Source organism: Natator depressus, chromosome 8 (assembly GCF_965152275.1).
Source record: "Natator depressus isolate rNatDep1 chromosome 8, rNatDep2.hap1, whole genome shotgun sequence".
NCBI classification, from domain to species: Eukaryota; Metazoa; Chordata; order Testudines; family Cheloniidae; genus Natator; species Natator depressus.
Genome location: NC_134241.1, coordinates 69,219,210 through 69,239,974, shown reverse-complemented (window position 1 = coordinate 69,239,974; position 20,765 = coordinate 69,219,210). Strand labels below are relative to the sequence as shown.

Below are 20,765 nucleotides of genomic sequence, written 5' to 3'. Positions count from 1 at the left end.
TTGACCTCTACCCCTCCTCTCAGAATGAAGGATTTGGGTGATCTCTAGTAATTGAGGGGATTTGGGGAAGACTGTTAAGGTTACCTCCTGGCAGTTGCTACAGTCTGTTCAGGGAGAGTAGAAGGAAACTCAGTGGCTGTGCAGCTTCACTGTCTGTGGGCCCCTCTCTTCAGCCCCACAGCCTTTGGCCCCATTTACCTAGTTTTCCACTTATGCTCTATCACCATAAGAAAAGGATGCTTTTACTCTTCCCCAAGGTCTGCCAGATCCCTGTGGAAGGCATACACAAAGGCTCTCTATCTGCCACCATCCTCGGTCTTGTCTGGCTGTTGATGATACACAACAATACATGAGCTCCAAAGGGGACATTTGGTTGCATGTGTGCAGCTTAAACAAGAATAATAAGAGAAATAATTACTTTAAAATTGATTATTTAATCACCATTGGCCTGACCAAACCACACGGAAACCAGCATGTGACATGTAACTTTATTTCCTTGCGTTATACTTGACATAAAGAAATGTATAGTTGTGGTGTCTCTTATCGGATACTTCTGTTAGATATATCACTTGCAAGGCAATAGTCTTATCTGATCTCTTCCACCATATGTATTACTTTAAATTTCTCTCTCTTTCCCCCACCCCCCCGCCGCCCGCCCAGCACATTAAAGTGTTTGTGAATGGCTATGTTTCAGAAGCAAATATATAACAAGAATTTTAAAAAAATTCTTTAAGGCAAATTTCTGGCCTGTTGGTCTTAACATAGGATATTAATTAGAATGAAATGTGAATTTAACAAGACTGGTTATTCAAGGTTTTCTTACGTGTTTTATCTTAATGAATAAAACTTAGTGATACTGGATGATTATTTAGAATATATTTTACATACCTCGGAAGCCATCTTCCTGCTTGTTGCGCAAACAATGCATTGTGAAATGAACACTAATGCAATTATCTTATTTTGGCAGAAAAATTTTAATTGAAACTCTCAGTAAAGATATTGAAGTTGCTGTGTGTTTTGTTTATAGCTTTAGTGTTTCCTTATGCAAACAATTTAAAAACTAGCTTGAGATTTTAATTCTGTTGAAAATGTTTTTCTTAGTCAAATACAAATCTTTTTTCTTTTTAGTCTGGCTAGTTGTTTATGGGTGAAATACTTCAAGCTGTGAAAAATTACTTATTTTAACAGCAGCTGATGAACTGTGACTGTACCAATAATTGCCAGCAGAGAGCTCCACAGGCTTATCTTTGGCTTGCTACAAAGAGTTGGCTCTCAACTGTTTTAACCTAAAGCTATATTTGCCCACATATAATCATAATTTATTAATGCAAGAAATATTTTTAATTTGTATTGACAGTGAATATGTAACTTGTAAAACATAAATATCTCGCAAAGCTTTGCAGAGCTCCTGCTAGGAAAACTTTTTATCTCCTCGAGTAGAAATGTTGCTTATGGATCACCGGGTAGAGATTTGACTCATCTGCTGTATTATGGCCTAGCCATTGGATGAAGGACTTCTAACTGGTTAAATCTATTCTGACATTTAGTCACCAGTTCAGTTGATGGTGGTAGTCAAGAATATTCCATGGCATGGCCACATTAAAAAAGAGTTTCTCTGAATGCCTTAGCTACTCTTCAGGGTATAGGACCTAATTCTGTGCTGACTTACAGGAAGCCCTTTAAATCAACATCAGATTTGCTAGCACAGTTCATGTTGTTGTCTGCTTTTAAGAGTTCTCATCAAAATGTTTCCACCAACTTTTTTAAGGGCTTTTGGTTTTTAAGTGTTTTGATTTTTTTTAATGCTCTTTTGTAGGTGTATTTTTACACGTTGTCGCAGACACTCTTGGAAGTGTTGGTGTAATCATATCAGCTATACTGATGCAGAACTATGGTCTAATGATAGCAGATCCTATCTGTTCAATGCTCATAGCTCTACTTATAGGAATAAGGTAAGCGTTGATACAAATGACTAAATAATAAAACATTCAGTGACCCCTGTTATGTTGTTTGAATCACAAGCCTAAAAACAGGGGTAGGTCTGTTTTTAAAAACAAAATTACAATGTTGTGTCTTGACAGTGAATCTTTTGCTCTAAAATAAACCGTTTCCTCTCTTTGGTGGTTTTTTCCATTCTTTGTACCTGTTCTGGTTTTTCTTGCTTGAATCATCTTTATCTTTTTCAGCAATCGCCACTGCTGCTACATAAAATCTGCATCTCTTTGTTTTATTAGACTAGCGCTACAAATATATTGTTCTGATCCATGTTGTAAAACGCTTCTCTCCCTTTGTGCAGTACATGATAATATAAGCTGATGTACTATACTAGGAAGTGGAGCAGAATAGCTTAGTGTAGTGGGGTGCAGCTTGCTGGTACAAGATGTGGCCTGGTCCTTGCTGAATTAAACTTTCACGCTCATCAGAGAATGTTGCTTCACCCTTTTGTATTTATATTCCTTAGGCTTTGTGGATACTCTTTTAAATAGCACATGCTGGGTCATTTAAAAAGTTGAGGCATGCAATAGTAGAAGATGGTGAAGTGCCATATAGTTCCCCATTACTGCTGTTTACTGAAATGATTGTAAATAGAAGTTAATTGAAACCAGAGTTTTCAGTGGCACTCTTCTGGTAATGTCTTCAATGATGGTAGAGGGCAGAGTATTTCAGCTTCAGACAACCACTATAACAGAGCATTTCTAGTGTTTAACAGGCAGGTGTTATCCAGTATTTGAATGGCTGCAGCTGTACTTGGGTACTATTACCATATATGGTAATACATGGCAGTATTTGGCGGCAGTCTGATGTGACTCTCCTGTGGTATCTTTGAGACTGGCGGATAGTATGTTTTAAGCATTAACTTTTCAGGGATGCCTAAAACAATTTATAATAGTAAATTTTAATAAACTGTTCTATTTTGGCTGCATTTATTAATACCCATGCAATACACAGACATTATAACAGTATACTTATTATTTTCTCCTTTTATCAACACTAGCTAAATTATTTAATAAGTTTAACTAAGCAATTGTACAAATGAAACTGCTAAAATACAATATAACTAAGAAAATTCAAGTTGACCAATAGGAAAAAGATACAGCTAAAGTGGAAGCTTAGTGCAATGCTATGATTTTTGTAGACTAGTATTCTGTGGTTTTTAGGGTCCAGTCCTGTGGAGACTAATGCGTGGGCTTAACTTTAGCACTGTGCACAAAGCAAAGCAAAAAATACCATTTAAGTGGAGTGGGAATGAGGGGACAATAAATGACATTCTTTGGATATTGGAAGCTGTTTGCTGCTACTTTAGTAGAGATTATATCAGTTTATGTTGTGGGCATAGGAATAGTATGTCCTATTTAGATAAGAGAATTTCCAGGCTGTTGTAGCATGTGATAAAAGGGCTGGAGACCTGTTCAAGGTGACATAATGCTTACATAGGAAAAAAAATGGAGCAGTTGGCAGGGTTGTGTTGGTCTTTGTGAGAGGCTGCTTTAAATATTACTTTGCTTGCCCAGGATCATTCTGGGGTCTTTGCACTGCCCAGGTTGGCCACTAATTGGCCACATCCTCGGCATAAAGCAGCTTGTGTTTCAGTCTTGGCCAGTCTAGCCTTTTGCAGCAGGGACAGATTAAATGCCTTTTCATATAATGAAAAATCTGAAGTTGGAAACCAAGCCTCTGGTGCTTTTGCTGGGGACCTGGTCAGTGAGATGTGTGATACTCTCTTCCTGAATTAATCTGTAACGCCATTCTCTTCTCCTCAGGACTCACTTCTGCAATCATGATTACAAGAAATCAGCCATTCAATGATGCTAGGTTGTGTGCAGTAAAGAATAACTGATCTTATTTATTTTTTTTTATAGGAGAAAGGTCAGCTTCAGTTTCTCCCTTCTGTGTAACTGCATAATCTTTTGCTTCATTTTGTTTCACACTTTTGCATCTGGTTTCAAATGACTTTAAACTCTTTTGGGGTAGGGACCATGTTTGAGGTTAAGATTTCATTACTTGTACTAAAAATAACTGTGACAGGTCACGGGCAATAAACAAAAATTCATGGGAGCCTGTGACCTGTCTGACTTTTAGTCAAAATAACCGGGGGACAGGGTTAGGTAGGGCAGGAATAATGACAGCTGAAGTCCCATGGTGATGATTTGGGGGTGGGGGGGGCGGGGGAGACGGGACTGACAGGCCAAGCCCCTTCCATGGCGGGGGTGGGGGACAGCGGTGGCTCCAGCTGTCGCAGCCACAGTGGGGGCACACAGCCCCTGCTCCAGAGGTGGCCGCAGCTGCGGGACAGGGGCACGCAGTCCCGGTTCCAACCCCAGCCACAGGTGCACAATCACAGTTGCAGCTGGGGGGAGGGGGCACAGCCACAGCTCCAAACGCCGTCGGAGGGCAGGGGCGTACAGTTCCACCTCCAGCCCTGACTTCAGCCATAGAGGTCCAGTAAAGTCATGGAATCCATGACTAAATTGTAACCATAACCATGTCTAACTAGGTGTTCAGCATCTAGTATGGGGTGGCCAAACTGTGGCTTGCAAGCCACATGCGGCTCTTTCACCATTAAAGCGTGGCTTGCAAGCCCCCCTATTCTCCACCTACCAGACTGGGGGGGTTTAGGGAGGGAGCTCAGGACCTCTGCCTTGCAGTGGGGTGGTGAGGTAGGAGCTTCTGTCCAGCGAGGAGGAGGGTCTCGGGGCTTCAGCCCTGCAGGGTGCACCAGCCGGGGCTTGGGTAGGTGTGCCCCGGCTCTCAAACTTCTGAAGATTGTCGTATGTGGCTTGGAGGGTCAGTAAGTTTGGCCATCTCTGATCTAGTACAGTGTGTTATGTCTCCACTATGAACACTATACCTGCATACCTATTCTGGCATAGCCCTATAGCATGGGCCTGGTCTATACCTAAAATTTAAATCAACCTAGCTACATTGCTCAGGGGTGTGAAAAATTCATGCCCCTGAGTGACATAGTTAAGATGACCTAATCCCAGGTGTAGATGCACCTATGTTGACAGCAGAATTCTTGGAGAGGTGAATTAACTACAGCGATGGGCGGGAGGAGAGGACAGGATACACTTTCCATTGCTGCATCTGTGCTACAGACACTGCAGCATCATTGTAGCTTCTGCAATGTAGACATAGCCATGGACACAACATATGCTGACAATGGTTGTACAGGACACCATCTATCTGAATGGAGTTAGCTATAGTAACAGAAGCCCTCTTCTACAAACATAACCCTCAATGTAGGTGCAGCTGTGTTGGCATAGCTATGTCAGTCAGGGGGGTGAGAAAACCACACCTTTCACCAGTGTAGATATGCCAATATGAACTCCAGTATAGACACAGCTGTATTGACAGAAGAGGGCTAACGCCCTTTAGGCAGTTTGTGGAAAAAAAACACTGGTTAGTGTAGGCTGTGTCCAAGCTACAGGGCTATGCGAGGGGAGGGATAGCTCAGTGGTTTGAGCATTGGCCTGCTAAACCCAGGGTTATGAGTTCAATCCTTGAGGGGGCCATTTAGGGATCTGGGGCAAATATTGGGGATTGGTCCTGCTTTGAGCAGGGGATTGGACTAGATGACCTCCTGAGGTCCCTTCCAACCCTGATATTCTATTCTGTGCCATAGTTATGCTAGTATAGTCTGTTGTGTAGACCTACTTTAAGTAGGTGGATGTAGCTTGTTGGCCTAACTGGGCTAGACTGAGACATACAGAGCAAAGAGAAGAAAAAAGATGGCCAATTAAATACTTAAATGAAAAGTTTTAAGGGGCAAGATGGAAATCAGCTACAGTATTTGCATAGCCACCAAAAAGTGTTATAGCCTGTGTGTATGTATGCAACGTGTGCCACTTGGCTCTTCAAAGCCACAGCTAGCAGCATTACAGCCCTGGGGTTAATAGCTGGTTGATCCTCTCAGTTGCTGGTGAGCAGATGTCTGCAGCCTGTATCCGTGTTGTTGGTATTGGACACAGCCCACACAGGTAACACATCATTTGGTCCTATGTCGATCTTCTGCTGAGTCCACAGGACTGTTTTTAACTCTATTTTTGACCTCTTCCCCCCCTTGCTCTCTGGTTGGCTCAGTTCTCAGAGAGGGACCTAGAGTGTGACCAGTCGGTTGGGTTGCTACTATGAACATTTTTTTTTATACAGCTTCAGAAAAGCTTCTGAGCATGGGGCTGGTGGCTACCACATCCTGTTCTCTTTCCAACTGAATTACGCCTGCCCTGCTCTCTACACATGCATGGAGACCGAGTAACTAGTTAAGAGCAATGTCTCTTCCCCCCTACTTCTCTCCCCCTCCACTAGAGAAACAAAGTCAAATGTGGCAGGATTACGTGAGCACTGTGAAAACATTTCTGTTCCAGTTAAGAAGACCTGGATGAGAGTGCTTGTGTTAGTGCTGGTTAATCTATATCACTTTTAGGTCATTTGAGTGGGAAACTACTTCTCTGTGAGTTTTAATAGTTTGAGCCAATAGCTGCATCTACCTATCTTGACTCCTGTTGGAGTTCTACCTTACCTATTCTTGCTAGTCTCGGTGAGTATCTGGTTTTCCAAAAAAAACCCCCCAATTTAGTGTATCATTTAGTATCATTGTATTATGAGTAAGGCACTTTGTTTTCTGTATTTACTGATATTTCTCCAAAACAATCCTGGATTTTTAAAAGCCGGTATTCCGGTTTTAGTAACTTCCAAACACCCCTGCCCCAAACTTCATTTTTTGGGGGACTTGAGAATTCTTTGTGGAGGAAGCAGATGAGGCTGAAGCAGAGCAGAAGGCTACACCCAATGAGTACTAGCTCCTGGCCCTTCAGAGTGGCAGGGGAACCGGATGGCTCCATCCTGCAGGGCCAGGGTAGGAAGTGCTCTCTCCAGTGGGGATTGGTTCATACTCGTGGGGTGCACCCAGTGATGAGCTGGCAAAATCTTCACAACCGGTTCCCTCCTCACCCCACGAGGGGGTCGTGGCCCACCCCTGCCCCCCGGGACTCCTGCCCCATCCAACCCACCGCGTTCCTTGATGCTCCCCCTCCTCCCCCCCCAAAGGATGCCTGCCCCATCCACCTCCCTCCCCTGTCCTCTGACTGAACTGGGCAGGAGGGTCTTGTAGGCCACCGTAGTGGGTGCCCACCCTGCCCCTAAGAGCCAGAGGGACCTGCTGGGGGCGAGGTGGGGAGTCCTGGTAGTGCTTATCTGGGGCAGCTCCCAGGAAGCATCTGGCAGGTCCCTCTGGCTCCTAGGGGCGGGGTAGCGAAGCTGGGGCGGGGGGCCCTGCGGGAGCGGCCACTCCCCCCATTGATCACATCAAAAATGGTGTCTTAGGCGCTGACACCATGGGTGCTCCGGGGCTGGAGCACCCATGGGGAAAATTTGGTGGGTGCTCGGCAGCTCCCCACCTGGCCCCAGCTTCACCTCTGCCTCCTCCCCTGAATGCGCCGCCCTGCTCTGCTTCTCCACGACACCCCCCCCCCCGGTTTCCTGTGAATCAGCTGTTTGCGCGGGAAGCCTGGGAGGGCTGAGAAGCAGGCGGCAGCTTCGCGCTCAGGCCCAGGGAGGCGGAGGTGAGCTGGGGTGGGGAGTGGTTCCCCTATGCCACCCCCCCCCCCCCCCCCCGGGTTACCTGCTGCAGCACGGGCGACCCTCCTTGCCCGCCCCCCCGCAGCTCTCCTCCGCTCCGCCTCCACCTCCCTGGGCCTGAGCGCAAAGCTGCTGCTTGCTTCTCAGCCTCCCCCCCGCCCCGCCCCCGGGCTTCCCGCATGAACAGCTGATTCGTGGGAAACTGGAGGGGGAGGGTGGAGAAGCAGAGCAGGGCGGCATGTTCAGGGGAGGAGGAGGCGGCGGAGGTGAGCTGGGGCCGGGCGTGGAGCTGCTGGTGAGTGCTCTGCACCCACCAAATTTTCCCCGTGGGTGCTCCAGCCCCGGAGCACCCACGGAGTTGGCGCCTAAGGCACCATTTTTGGCCGTTTGTTAAATTTAGAAGCCCTTTTAGAACCGGTTGTCCCTCGTGGGACAGCCGGTTCTAAAAGGGCTTCTAAATTTAACAACCGGTTCCAGTGAACCGGCTCCAGCTCACCACTGTGCACCCCTCCTGGCTCTTCAGTGTGGCACTGTCTGCTTTCTTTGAGCAGTGGGGAGCAAGAGGGACAGGGAGCAAGACCCTGGCAGCTGAGACCACCTGACCAGTATGTTGTGAATGCTGAGCAGCCTTCTCCTCCACCCACACTGCCCTTCTATTTTGGTCTTTACCTATTTTTACGTATTTTTTTAGTTTAGAATAAACTGACAAATTCCAAGGAAATGGGGGGAAAATGCCTTAATTATGAGGCACAGCCTATACTTGAGTCCTGAATTCTCTGGCCCCCGTCCCTGTGCTCATGCAAATTACCATTTTAAGACTAAACACTTGTCATCTGATTTACAATTCCCATTTCAACTCAGCACATGCATCAGTAACTTTATAAAACTGATTTACTACATGAGGTATGATCCTGAAATCCCCTTCATCATGTAACCCAAACTTCGATTTCTACTGTCCATGATAGTGGGAATAAATTACTTTTTTCAGCATTACAAATTTAAAATCTTTTGGATGTGTATGCCCATAAGGTATGTCTTGTTGGGCAAAAGGGGCATGTATTTCAGTCAAGTTCGGTCAGTCAAGCAGGTTGGCCTAATACTGTTGAAAAGCCCCTATAAAATGTATGTTTTTGCCACTATATTAACAAACCATGTTGTAGCCTACTGGGGAGCCCTCGATCAAACCTAGGTTGGAACATGACTTCAGATGTGTTAGCATGCATATTTATTGAGGGTTTTCCATCAGCTTGAGCTAATACAATAGAAAAATACACTCTTTTTGCCCCTCAAGACAGAGTCATTGAGACCACAAAACTTGTTGCTTGACCATATACAACTTTTTATAAGTGTTTTGATGCAGTGTTGTAGATGACAACACAACTTATGGATGTTTAGATTGGAAGAACAAAAAAACTGGGAAACATAAGCACTCCTTTTTTAAAAGTGGTTCCCCAAATCATTTTATTTTGAAGCACAGTTGACATCAAATTGCACTGTCATGTTGCTTTGGCTTGATGCCAGTGTAATGCCATGAACATCTGAGCAACATAATGGAGCTTTATTGTGTAACAACCTGACAACTTCCACATCGTGGCAATATATTGCGCTGCACATTTTCATGTGGTTTTAAAGTAACGTGTAAAAGTGCTTACTCTAGAAGGACATTCAAAGTAGAGGAATAACAAGGCTTTGAATAACAAATAGAGCTTAAACCAAAAAGTTTGCAGGGGAATACACAGTTTGCAGAGGGTGGAAGTGTCAGAAAAAGGTGTGAATTGTAAAGTGAAGAGTGTGCCTATCTTGTGCACTTTCACTGTTAAAGCAGTTTTTGATTTCCTGTCTTTAAACAGGACTTCATGTTAACTTCTTGAGGTGGTGTTGAAAAAAGTGATAGCAATGTGGTGCTCTTTAAGACTATAGTGAGGGGCTTTGCATAGGGAAATGTCTTTTTATAGTATGCTGCTTTTTAGGAGGGAACTGCTCAAGAATCGAAGTGAAAGCTAAGGCAGATGTGAAAAACGAAAGTTCAAACCTTGTAAAGAACCTACAGCATAATAAATGATGATTATCACATTTTGATTCTTGATGGCAATCAGTTTTAGTTAATGTTTTTTTCCCTTTCATTCTTATGTCTATAGGGTAAGAGTTCAACTGTATATATGCAATTAACTCTCACCTCTGAAGTGAAACTGTTTTAGGGTTTGGGTTAGAAGTTGCATCTGTTGCTGGAATATTTGGTGGTCTTGGTTTGCTGTTTTGGCTTATGTAAATTGTTTATATCTTACCCACCCTACCTCTCAGTGCAGCTACGTTCACCCAAAACCAGAAAGGAGTCCAGACATACTGTACGATACCCATTCATTCTGAAAAGGAGGACAGTCTGTTCCAATGAAGATGTGCTAATCTGTTTAGACAATATAGCAGTGGGTTAATTGAAACAAATTGTAGGCGGAAAAGGAACAGTATGCTCAAAGACACTATCTTTTTCAAATAAGATGTTAATCTCCCTACTACTGGCTGATGCATTTCCTCTGTGGGTGAGCAACTGATTTGGATTAAATGTCCACTTCAATTTAGATTTTTTTCACTTAATGTTAGGGAATCCTGGTACCAGTGTGAACAGCTCTCATTGATGTAGCTTTTGGAGCAATCTCTTGTTCCCTTTCTATTAATGACCTACATACCTCTGCTCTGCTCACAGCTTTCCACAATGGCATAGTGCAAGACTCAAGAAAATCATGAGCTGCAGTGAAATTAAGCTTGTCTTCATTGCAGAGTTAACTAGCGTTCTATAACTTGAGTGTTGCTCCTACTTTGAATCATACGCACAAGCTCTTAATTCAGGTGTGGTAGTATTCTCAACTCGAGTTGGTTGGTTATGGTGTGAGGCACCTGCCAACACAATCACTATGTGCAGGTTGAATGTGGTTTCTGTGTAGTTGCTCTCACTTGAGAGAGGCTAACTCAAGAGGGGTTAATTTTATTGTAGAAATAAGCACAGTCATCTACCTTAAAGACACAGCCTAAGATTCTTCACCCCAAAAAAGGTATGTTTTGACAGCAAGATCACTAATAACTAATCACATTAGTTACCTCACTGTAGAATTAGTTATCTCACTTTAGAATCCTAGTGGAGTTGAAATGCTGGTAATTTTTACCCCGTGTAGCTAGGAGAGGCTCCCCCCCCCCGTGTGTGTGTGTGTGTGGTGGGGGGGGGAATGATGTTGACCTCACCAAATTACATAGGTATAAAAACTACCAGTGTCTTGTCTCCACTAGGATTTTTCTGTGAGATAACTAATGCTAGTGTTTATTTTGCATTTTTGGGGAGTGAAGACATAGCCCAACTTTCCCTTTTGCTCTGAAACATGGAGAAGCAGAGGCTTGGGGAAAGAAGGTAGAAGGAGGGAGACTTCTTTCACTCTTGCTGTTCAACTGTTTGGCTGCAGGGATAAAACTGACCCTGTAAACTTCATTGTACTAATACTGTTACTTGTCAGCAAAAGTTGTCCATTCTCCATTGATGAATTTTTCTGGTGCCTTGCCAAACGGGTGGGTGTGGCGGTGTGCATTCTCAATTAGGAAAGTTGTCTACATTCTGCAGTTTTTCTCAATCCTCTGCTTCATAGAAGACCAGTTTTGAGTAAAGATGCTGTAAGTAGCTGATCTGATTTGACATCAGGAACCCCTTCTCACCCTTAGACATTCCTGATCATAGTGGGACCTCTGGCATATCCTCTCCAACCTTGGCCCTGTTCACAGCTTTGGGAATGTTCTAAAACTCATTAGAATACTGAAATACAGATTCTCCCTAAACTGTGTTTGTGCATGTATTACCTGATTGCATAGATTCTGGTACATGTTTTTGAAAATTGTTTAACACAGTTTAGCTCCTTCCATGTGAGTGGCCAAGCTGTTCAAAGCCAATTTCATGGGGGTTGTGGAGATCATATTAAACTTTAATATGAAAAACACAGCTTATTCTGTAATGTGGACAGATCCATATCCATCTTACTCTTGGGCCACTCGGATCTTTTGCCTATCTCATGAGATTTGCCAAGTTGTCAAACAGTGTTGTCAAAACTGTTGTACTTCCTCTCACATGTAGTTAATGATAGTATACTATCAAGATATGTCTGGGAGCTTAGAGCGCATTTATTTTGCTGCCAAGATAGTGGTTTTCCCTCAAAAGAGAGTGAGATGTTCATGAATCTGAATTGTTTGCTCACTAACAAGGCTGGTGGATTGAAGGGACCATGCAGTGAGCATTGCAGTACATGCTGCTCAGGAACTGAGGGTTAATTCTGCTGGTCTTACTATTTAATGAAAACAAAGATTTAACTTTTTTCTACTCCTCCACCCCCGACAGCATCTGTTCACAAGATTAAACAGAAAATGTCTAGATTAAAATGGTCTTGTTTTTAAAATATGTAGCAAATACCCTATCTGAAATTGTTCTCAAGCTTGAACATTATAGTACCTCTTAAGTTTCCTGGTATTCAAACTATCTTCTGGTCTTCCTGCATGGATCCACTTAAATTTAATGGGTTTCAGAAACCACAAATTATTGTGCAGGTCCTTAACTACTTTAAGTTGTGGAAATATAAAAACTGTGTATTTTGTAGTCTCAGGCAACAAATATTCCAAAATGTTGAAGCAATTTTAATACCAAACAGTGTGGTCAAGCAGCTGTATAGAATTAATCAACAGAAAAATATGACAATAACATAAAGCAAGAGGTCTCCTAGAAACCACTTTCAAAGCTACAGCGATTACAGCAAGATACCATATACTAAATACGGTACTGGATCTGGGAAAGCACATGGACTGCATATTAAGCAGTCAAAGAAACAAGGCATTTAATTGCAGTGACTGAATGGGTACAAACACTTAATTTACCAGAGAAGTTCTTTCCAGTGGATTACGCTTTCATTTTTTTCCCTCCTCCCTTCCACCCCCCTCTTTTTTAGGTAAGAACTGAAACTGGTTGGTCATGAAATGGTACAAATCAGCTATGGAGGAAGAAGTAGTATTATAAATGTAGACTTATGAAACCCCATTTAAATTGAAGGTTACATATATGAGAGAGACAGGGTGGGTGAGATCTTTTATTGGACCAGCTTCTGTTGGTGAAAGAGATGAGCTTTCGAGCTTCACAGAGCTCTTCTTCAGGTTTGGAAAAACGTAACCAATTTACATATATAACTGAACAGTTATTACAATGGCAAAACTTAATCACATTGTTTAACTATATGATTAAAATCAAGAAAAAAAATTACCAAATTTTTTTATTAAACCCAAGATTATGTTTGGTATGGAATTTTGAGCAGATGGCCCTTAGCGGTGCTTGCAAAGATCTGCTTTCACTGATGTTGAGAGAGAAAATTTTGAAGCAAGTGTCCTAAACCATTTGCAGTACTATCTATTATGGGCCACAGTTGTTAAATTGCATCCATTGCCTTGATAAACATAGGATCTGACACTTGGATTTTATGATTTCTACTGCAGTAGCGCGTTACTTCTGCTAACTTGAGTTTTTAAACTAATTTTTCCTAGTGAAGAGAAGGCAAAAGAGCTTGAACGGCCCCCAACTACTCAGCCATCGGGATGGCCAGCCAGCAAATGGTATAGCTGTACTGGAGCCACCCTGAATTGTGTAAAAAGGACGAGCAGGGGGTTGCATAGATTAAGCTAATTGAGGTTGGCCCATTTAAAAGTACAGGGGAAAGCTTCAAATTAGCTCAGTGCAGCTTGATCCCAGCTTGATCTTGTCTATACTTACGGGTCAGAACTGTGGCAGCTGTACAGTGCCTGAGTTTCAGTGCCTTAGTAAGCTTTGTCACTACAAAGCCAAAACCTGCCCCACAAAAGGAATCCAAGATGGATGGATATTAACAGTGCTGTAAGATAAGTGGAATAAGCACAAGAAGGAAAAACTTATTCACAAATTTAATTAGCTTAATTGTGGTACCTGGCAATATAAGTAAAACTCATCATCTAGACAAAGTCATCAACCCTCTTTTTTTCAAAACTTTAAAGGTAAAAAAAATACAGAAATATTTGTGCAGTTGTAAGTTTGTTGATACTGCAAATGAAAAGGGTTAGCTGCTGGAAGGAAATGATTTTGAAATCTGAATTTAGATTTTTAAGACCAGGGTTTATGTGAAGAACAGACCAGAGTTGGTCCCTGAAACTCAGCAGGGATTGTTTGCCTTCAGCAGACTGTCACAAGTTTCCTTTAGTATTTAAATTGCTGACAGCCTTAATCTAACTTCCTGTTTGTGGTGTAAATAAAGTGTCTGATTATGCAGTGTTTTGCCTATATTTTTTTTCATTCTTGCTGTCCAAGGCTGTCTATTCTAAAAACACTCACTTCTTTTCCAAGAATGATGCAACTGCACCAACACTGACAATGCCATAAACAGTAATGCAGTCTGAGCTCAGGTGTTTTTAGAAATGTGTGATGAAACTCTACAAATAATTAAATCAATATTTGACAGTGAAGCAGAAAACTAGATCACTGTTTAATCTGGCGAATCTTTGGTACATTTAGATTATTGACCAAATCTTGTTAGCCACAAACGGTGTTTTGATCTTGTAAATATCTCATACGTTGTTTTCTGTTTGATCCTTTTAACACCTTTCACTTCCTCTGTATCTGAGAGTGCGATGTGCTTCACTGCTTGCTGCTTCTGCACGATCTACACACATTTGGACATTTATGTAACTGTTCTTTTCAGGCAGCAGGTTCAGGCCCTATCTCTTGCTTAGTTAGTGCTGCTTTACAGCTCCGTTACACTATCCAGTAGTGTGACATGGTTGCCTCAACTCTTTCTATTCCCAGAGGTGGTCACTATGGAAATTGCATCTTCTGTTAGTTGCATTGTTTGCAGAGTGTGCTTAAGCAAGAATGCTTAAGAGTACACTGTGGCTTGTTCCCCAGGAGGCTTCCATGCTGTTTGCTTTCCTTCTCAGTCTGTTGCCATCAAGAACTAATAGCGAACGGAAGTTCTAGTGCATGAGCTACCTCATGAGAGAAAAGCCTAAGAATTTCAAGCCCCACCATGACTGACTAAAAAAACTGTGGAAAATATCAAAATATTAGGGATGTTTGGCCAAACTCTACTTTTTACCCTCTTATATTCTCTACCCTCATTCCTGATGGGTTGGCCCAGAAAGTAATTGTACTCTCACAAGCATATAGTCAACACAATCTCAATGCTTTCTAGTAACTGCTCACTTAATGTTGTCCCGGTTAATGTTGTTTCGTTATGTTGCTGATCAATTAGGGAACATGCTCATTTAAAGTTGTGCAATGCTCCCTTATAATGTTGTTTGGCAGCCGCCTGCCTTGTCCACTGCTTGCAGGAAGAGCAGCCTGTTGCAGCTAGCTGGTGGGGAATTGGAACCAGGGTGGACCGGCAGCCCCCCTATCAGCTCCCCGGTCTGCTAAGTTCCCTGTGCAGCAGCTGCTCAGCAGGCTATCAAGTGCAGGCCAGTTCAGCTGTCCCTCCCCCCACTGCGATGTACTGCTCCTGCTCTCTGCCTTAGAGCTGCTCCTGGGAGACTCCTGCTTGCTGTGGGGGGGGGCGCTAATGTCAGGGTGTCGTTCCCCCCCACACACACTCCTGCCCCCCATCTCCACAGAGCGGGGGGATGGGGACATGACAGGGTTCAGGACTGAGGGAGCATGCTGGCAGTAGCTGCTGTCTCAACTTCTGATCTACTTAAAAAGGCAGGTTTCAGAGTAACAGCTGTGTTAGTCTGTATTCGCAAAAAGAAAAGGAGTACTTGTGGAGTGGGTTTGTGTGTGTTTGGGGGGGGGGGTGTGTGTGAGAGAACCTGGATTTGTGCTGGAAATGGCCCAACTTGATTATCATACACATTGTAAGGAGAGTGATCACTTTAGATAAGCTATTACCAGCAGGAGAGTGGGGTGGGAGGAGGTATTTTTTCATGCTTTGTGTGTATATAAAAAGATCTTCTACACTTTCCACAGAATGCATCCGATGAAGTGAGCTGTAGCTCACGAAAGCTTATGCTCAGATAAATTGGTTAGTCTCTAAGGTGCCACAAGTACTCCTTTTTTTTTTTTTTAAAAAGGCAGTGTACTTAGAGTAGGGTCAGTGTACTTAAAGAGGCAATGTGCATGTCTCTCCTTCTCCGCCCCTCCCACCCCCCCACATGGTGTGTGTCTGTCTCTCTCTGCCATGCTGTGTCTCCTCCCTCCATTCCTGCTGCCTTGTAGAGTATGAGGCTACATTAACAACGTGTTAACCCTTGAGGGCTCAGCCGAGTGCTAGTTCATCATTTAGCAGTAAGGCATTCCCTGGGAAATATCCCACCCTCTGACTCCACCACCTCAACCAAGCTTCACAATCATTGCTGTGTACAGTATTGTTTGTTTAAAACTTACTCTGTGTGTGTGTGTGGGGGGGGGGCGATGGAAAATCACTGGCCCTAAACTCTGGATTCTCTCACTTTTAGAGGCTAATACTGGTATCATGGAACCACACATATGGTGGTGCTTTCACATGGCTGGTGGAACCCCTTCAGTGTGACAACCCTCCTTGAGGGTTACTCCCGCTCACTGGGGTAAGCCACTTGGCTTCACCACACTCCTGGGACCGCACCTCCGAGCCTTCAGTCTGTGAGCTCCCCTCAGTGAGTCCATTCGAATTGGATCTCCAGGGGAAGCCTTGCACACCCCAAGGGAGTAATGGAACCCTGACCTCTTTAAGCTAGAGTGACTCTGAGACAGTGATGTAAAACAGAAGGATTTGTTAAATGTCTGGAATACAGCATAGGGAGCCCTTAGGTTAGCATGGAGAACAGAAAACAGCCAAGTCCCTCTGGGGCTGACTGGAACCCAGGGTGCGCTCTCTCAGACCCTCAGCATCCCTGCTTCCAGCAGACCATGGCCCACATGTAGCTACCCCCTTGGCCCCTTCTTAGTCTTTTGTTCCTTTTCCCAGGCTAACAGGGTCACCTGGTCTCCTCCTGACTTGCTCTTTGTTCTATAGCTGGCCCCACCGGCTGGCTTCCTGCAGAGGGCCAGGGTCGGCAGTTACTTGGTAGCAAATCACCAGGCAATTGTCAGGACCCAGGGCCTATCTGGATCTTTGGATTCTTCTGCAAAGAAACACCTTTTTCCCCTTCCCCTAGTTAAACTTGCGGTACATAGGGGAAATGGAGGCATGCACAATATGCATACAAAATATTCTGAAACCCCCCCCCCCCACTTTATCACAGCTGGCTTTCTGCCAAATCAGAACTTTCACTTATCTGAAATAATAGCTGTCACTTTCTGCTGCAAAGATGACTTTCACAATGCAACTTTCTGCACTACAGATATGTCTTGAGTCAGGGAACCCAGTCTCAACATAAGGCTTGTCTACATGGCACCACAGTCTGGACTAAAGGGTTGTGAACTGTAGAGCATCCTAACCTATTGCGCTCTTTAAATTCCCTGTGTAGACCCTGCTGGGTCGAACTAAAAGGTACCTAACTCACCTTGATGTAGTCCCATTTCCAACAGTACTATGTTAGTGCGAACAGGATAGTTTTTAGTTCATGCCAGCAGGATCTATGTGGGGTAGTTAGAGCACAACACAGTAGGGTACACTACAGTTCACAGCCCGTAATCAGCAGTGCAGTGTAGATGAGCTTATATTGTCCCTGGTCTGTTTCAACACTGTTCCATAACTAAGCTATATTCTTAGCCTAAGTTCAGTGACCACACTAGAGGGACATGGAGGGTAAGACATTAGCTTGATTATAGAACATTTTTCAGCTCCATTGTACACTACAGACTGAAACAACATAGTAACCAGGTTCCTTGACACAGCTGTATTGGTTATGTGGTTGGGCTTTTAATAAATGCAGTGCTGCTTTGCAGAAAATTCTGTCTAGGTAGGCAGCAGGCAAAGGTGTGAAATGTATTACTGCCTAAAACTATCTAGTTACATGTCTGTTTCAAAGCCTTGTTAGGACCATTTCACAAATACAAGTAATGAAAACGCAAGTCTCCTCACAGGGGTGAGATTCTGTCGTTAAACTCTTCCTCCCGTTTCCTTTCTGGGATGGCTTTTTGCTTTTCAGTAAGACTTTCCGGTCACACTGCATGTGCTGGGAAGATAGTGGGGTCATCTTTTTCCCATTCATCCTTTGAAATCTCTTCATTTTTCAGTCCCTTACTTGTGTAAGAGTTGAGGTTGGGAAGATAGTTCTTTTTGTGTTAAGTGTTGCTACAACTGGATTTATTATCTGTCAAGGGGATGCTTCACACACTATCTTTGGGGACTCATAATTACAAAACTTTAGAAATGTCCAATCTCTTAAATCCTGTCTACACTGGGGTCCCAGCAGAGTTAAGCAACCGTGGTTTAAAGATAGCTTCTGCTAAATTGCTTTCTAACAGGGTGTTTCCTTTGTCCAGTGTGCACCATGTTTAAAAATTGGTTTGATCCAGCCATACGGACTAGCCAAACCCAACCTTTAGAATGGACTAATTTGCACCAAATGACAAAAATTTTCAGACTCTCAAGAGGGTAGATACACCCAGACCTTCTACAGACACTTCACCTCCACTCCCAATTTCAAATGACACAAGTTAAATACCATTTTATGCTATCAATAGTTATATTTTTCCAGGAAGTCATAAATATTTCCAGCAAAGTTCAGTTTCATATGTTTTGATGACTGGTATTGCCTCCTTCTCTGGCTGAGGAAGACACTTCTGTTTAAATAGGAAGACCAGCTAATAGGCCCTCTTGCCCTCCTCTATGAAAGAATGTGCAGTCCTGGTCCCTGTGGTTTATCTAAAGCTTTAGGTGTCGGAGCCTTATGTTAAAATACTGACAAAGCACGTCGCTGTGAAATGTAGAGTTCTCAATAAGCTGGTATTCAAGTTGTATCCCTATACTGCACAGTACTGTAAAAGGTCACATACCAGGAAGTAAATTTATGAATTATAATTCAGGTTAACTTCAAATCCATTCAGGGATGCCTGTTCTCACTTGAAAAGTGATGTTTGTGACACACACAATATAGGGGTCCATTGTCAGGAACAGCTTAGTTCCTGTACTCTTATAGCTCAAACTGTCTGAAAGACGTGACACATCACTGTTTAAACTTACCACAGACTAACAAATTAGCAATGGCAAAGACCCATGAGATCATCTTGTCCATCCCCTGTGCCAATACAGAATTTTCTCTACAATGTGTCTCCAGTGCTTCGTTTGGCTTTAAATAAGGCTTCCACAATTTCTTTTGGCAAATGGTCTAATTGATCTCACTCTTACAAAATCTTTCCTGATTCATTCTAAATTCCCTCTGATTACATTCATCCCATCACTCCTCTGATTGTGACACTCGGAAACAATACTTTTATTCCAATTATTGTACTGGTGTTGGCATCTCGTTTCCAGTTTCAGATATTGCTGATCCTACTGTCAGAGCGTGTCAGGTGGTTTACAAGTGCAGTCTGTTTTAAATGTAAGCTGAAATATATATACATTGTACAAGATCAAACTACTTTTCATCCTGTGAAGTTTCATTATGCTACACTAAGCCAAAAGGGTGTAGTAGTTTTAAGATGGTGTTCAGGGTACTTTTATTCTTGGTGTATGCAGTAAGGTGATGTATTTTAAGAGCTTGTGAACTTATTGCATTAGCTCATGAGGAGTGAATTTGTAAAACTTGTGAATTGTAAAACTTGTTCTGTGTGTGAATCCTCTCTGTCCTAGCTGGCACAATGCTCCTTCTTTGCTCCTTGCACTAGAGTAGACAGCCAGGAAGGAACCTCAAATTGCTTCCAAATGTTCACTGCTTGGGCTTGGATGAGGCCCCCACATTTTGTTAACATCAAGAATTTGCTAAGCTGGCTGTTCTTGACAAATCGTTTTGTTCTGGCTGGACTGGTTCATGCTCATTTTGTTTTATGGTGTCCTCCCCTGCCCCCATCTTAGTTCATAAGAAAAATATGTCTCAAGCCAGAGACAAAAGCAAGAATGATTTAACTTTTCTTGCACATTTTTATGGTTATTATAATTGCTGTTTGAAACTGATCTTGGTTCTAAACTACACTTTACCATATGATTTTTCTTCCCTATGTTTTAGAACATAGTTTCAAGATTCCATCCTAAATCCCACAAAATGAAACTGTTACTCTTGCTTGACAGTCTTTATAGAAAATGCCTGAGCGATAAAGATTCATGCTTTTGTATTACTGTGATGTCATTGTAACGTTTTTTCCCCACTCTGGTAACGTTTTTTTCCCCACTCTGGTGAATCTGTAATAATGCTTTCTCCCCAGTGTATTGTCTCATACATCCTGACTGATTTTACTTATTCTATTAGAAAGTGGTGGTAATGCTGTTGTATTCTGCATCCTTTGAAGATGTGGCTGTAATTAACTGTTCGTTCTTTCTTTCTTTCTAGTGTTGTTCCACTTTTAAGAGAGTCCATTGGAATCTTAATGCAGCGAACTCCGCCTTCCCTGGAAATTGCCCTGCCTCAGTGCTATCAGAGGGTGAGCTGTTCCAGTTCAGGACATTTTTGCATAAGACTTAACTATTAAATGAATAAGCAACGTATGTTTGGACTTCTAGGGGGTGTTTTGGAATGTTTTCCTAACAGTAAATCCACAGAGGATTCCTTAAATCTATCCTAAACACATACATATGAATGAATGCTTATCTGGAAATGCTCAAAAGAATAACAAAAAACCTGGATTTGACCATCTGAAGTCACAAATTCTACATATTCTGTAGTCCTAACCTAACCTTCACAGTATACACTTTTGGCTTGGAATAGATCTCAAAACCTTTGACACGATATATTTAAAAAAAAAAAAAAAAAGTGGTGTAAGCCTAATGTGCATATTAGAGAGCAGTATAATGGAAATGTCACAAGAAGACCAGTTGGTTCTTTGTCTGTAGAATTTGCTCGTTCTCCAGTTCTGAACTGATGTTCAGCAGCCATTGCTGAAGATCCTTTGAATAGAAAAAGGAGAATTTTTCTCTCCCCCTCTAGAGCAGTTACCTTTACTTTTCGTAAGAAGTGGTGAGGCATATTAAAAACATAGTTTGCATTTGGAATTGTGTCCCTGATAGCTATACAGTATTATATGTGTTGCATACATTTCATGTCTCTTATGGAATGCTAGCATGATGCATGTACCAAAG

The 20,765-nt window shown here is 42.8% G+C and overlaps 1 protein-coding gene across 2 annotated transcripts in view; it reads left to right on the top strand.

The window, feature by feature from the left end:
- Positions 1-20,765, top strand: part of SLC30A7 (solute carrier family 30 member 7) — a 56,705-nt gene that overhangs the window by 25,586 nt on the left and 10,354 nt on the right. For both annotated transcript variants that reach the window (XM_074961240.1, XM_074961239.1), the window contains exons 8-9: positions 1,817-1,952; positions 20,020-20,110. In XM_074961240.1, the coding sequence (XP_074817341.1) occupies positions 1,817-1,952; positions 20,020-20,110 (227 nt within the window). The remainder of the gene's footprint in view (positions 1-1,816; positions 1,953-20,019; positions 20,111-20,765) is intronic.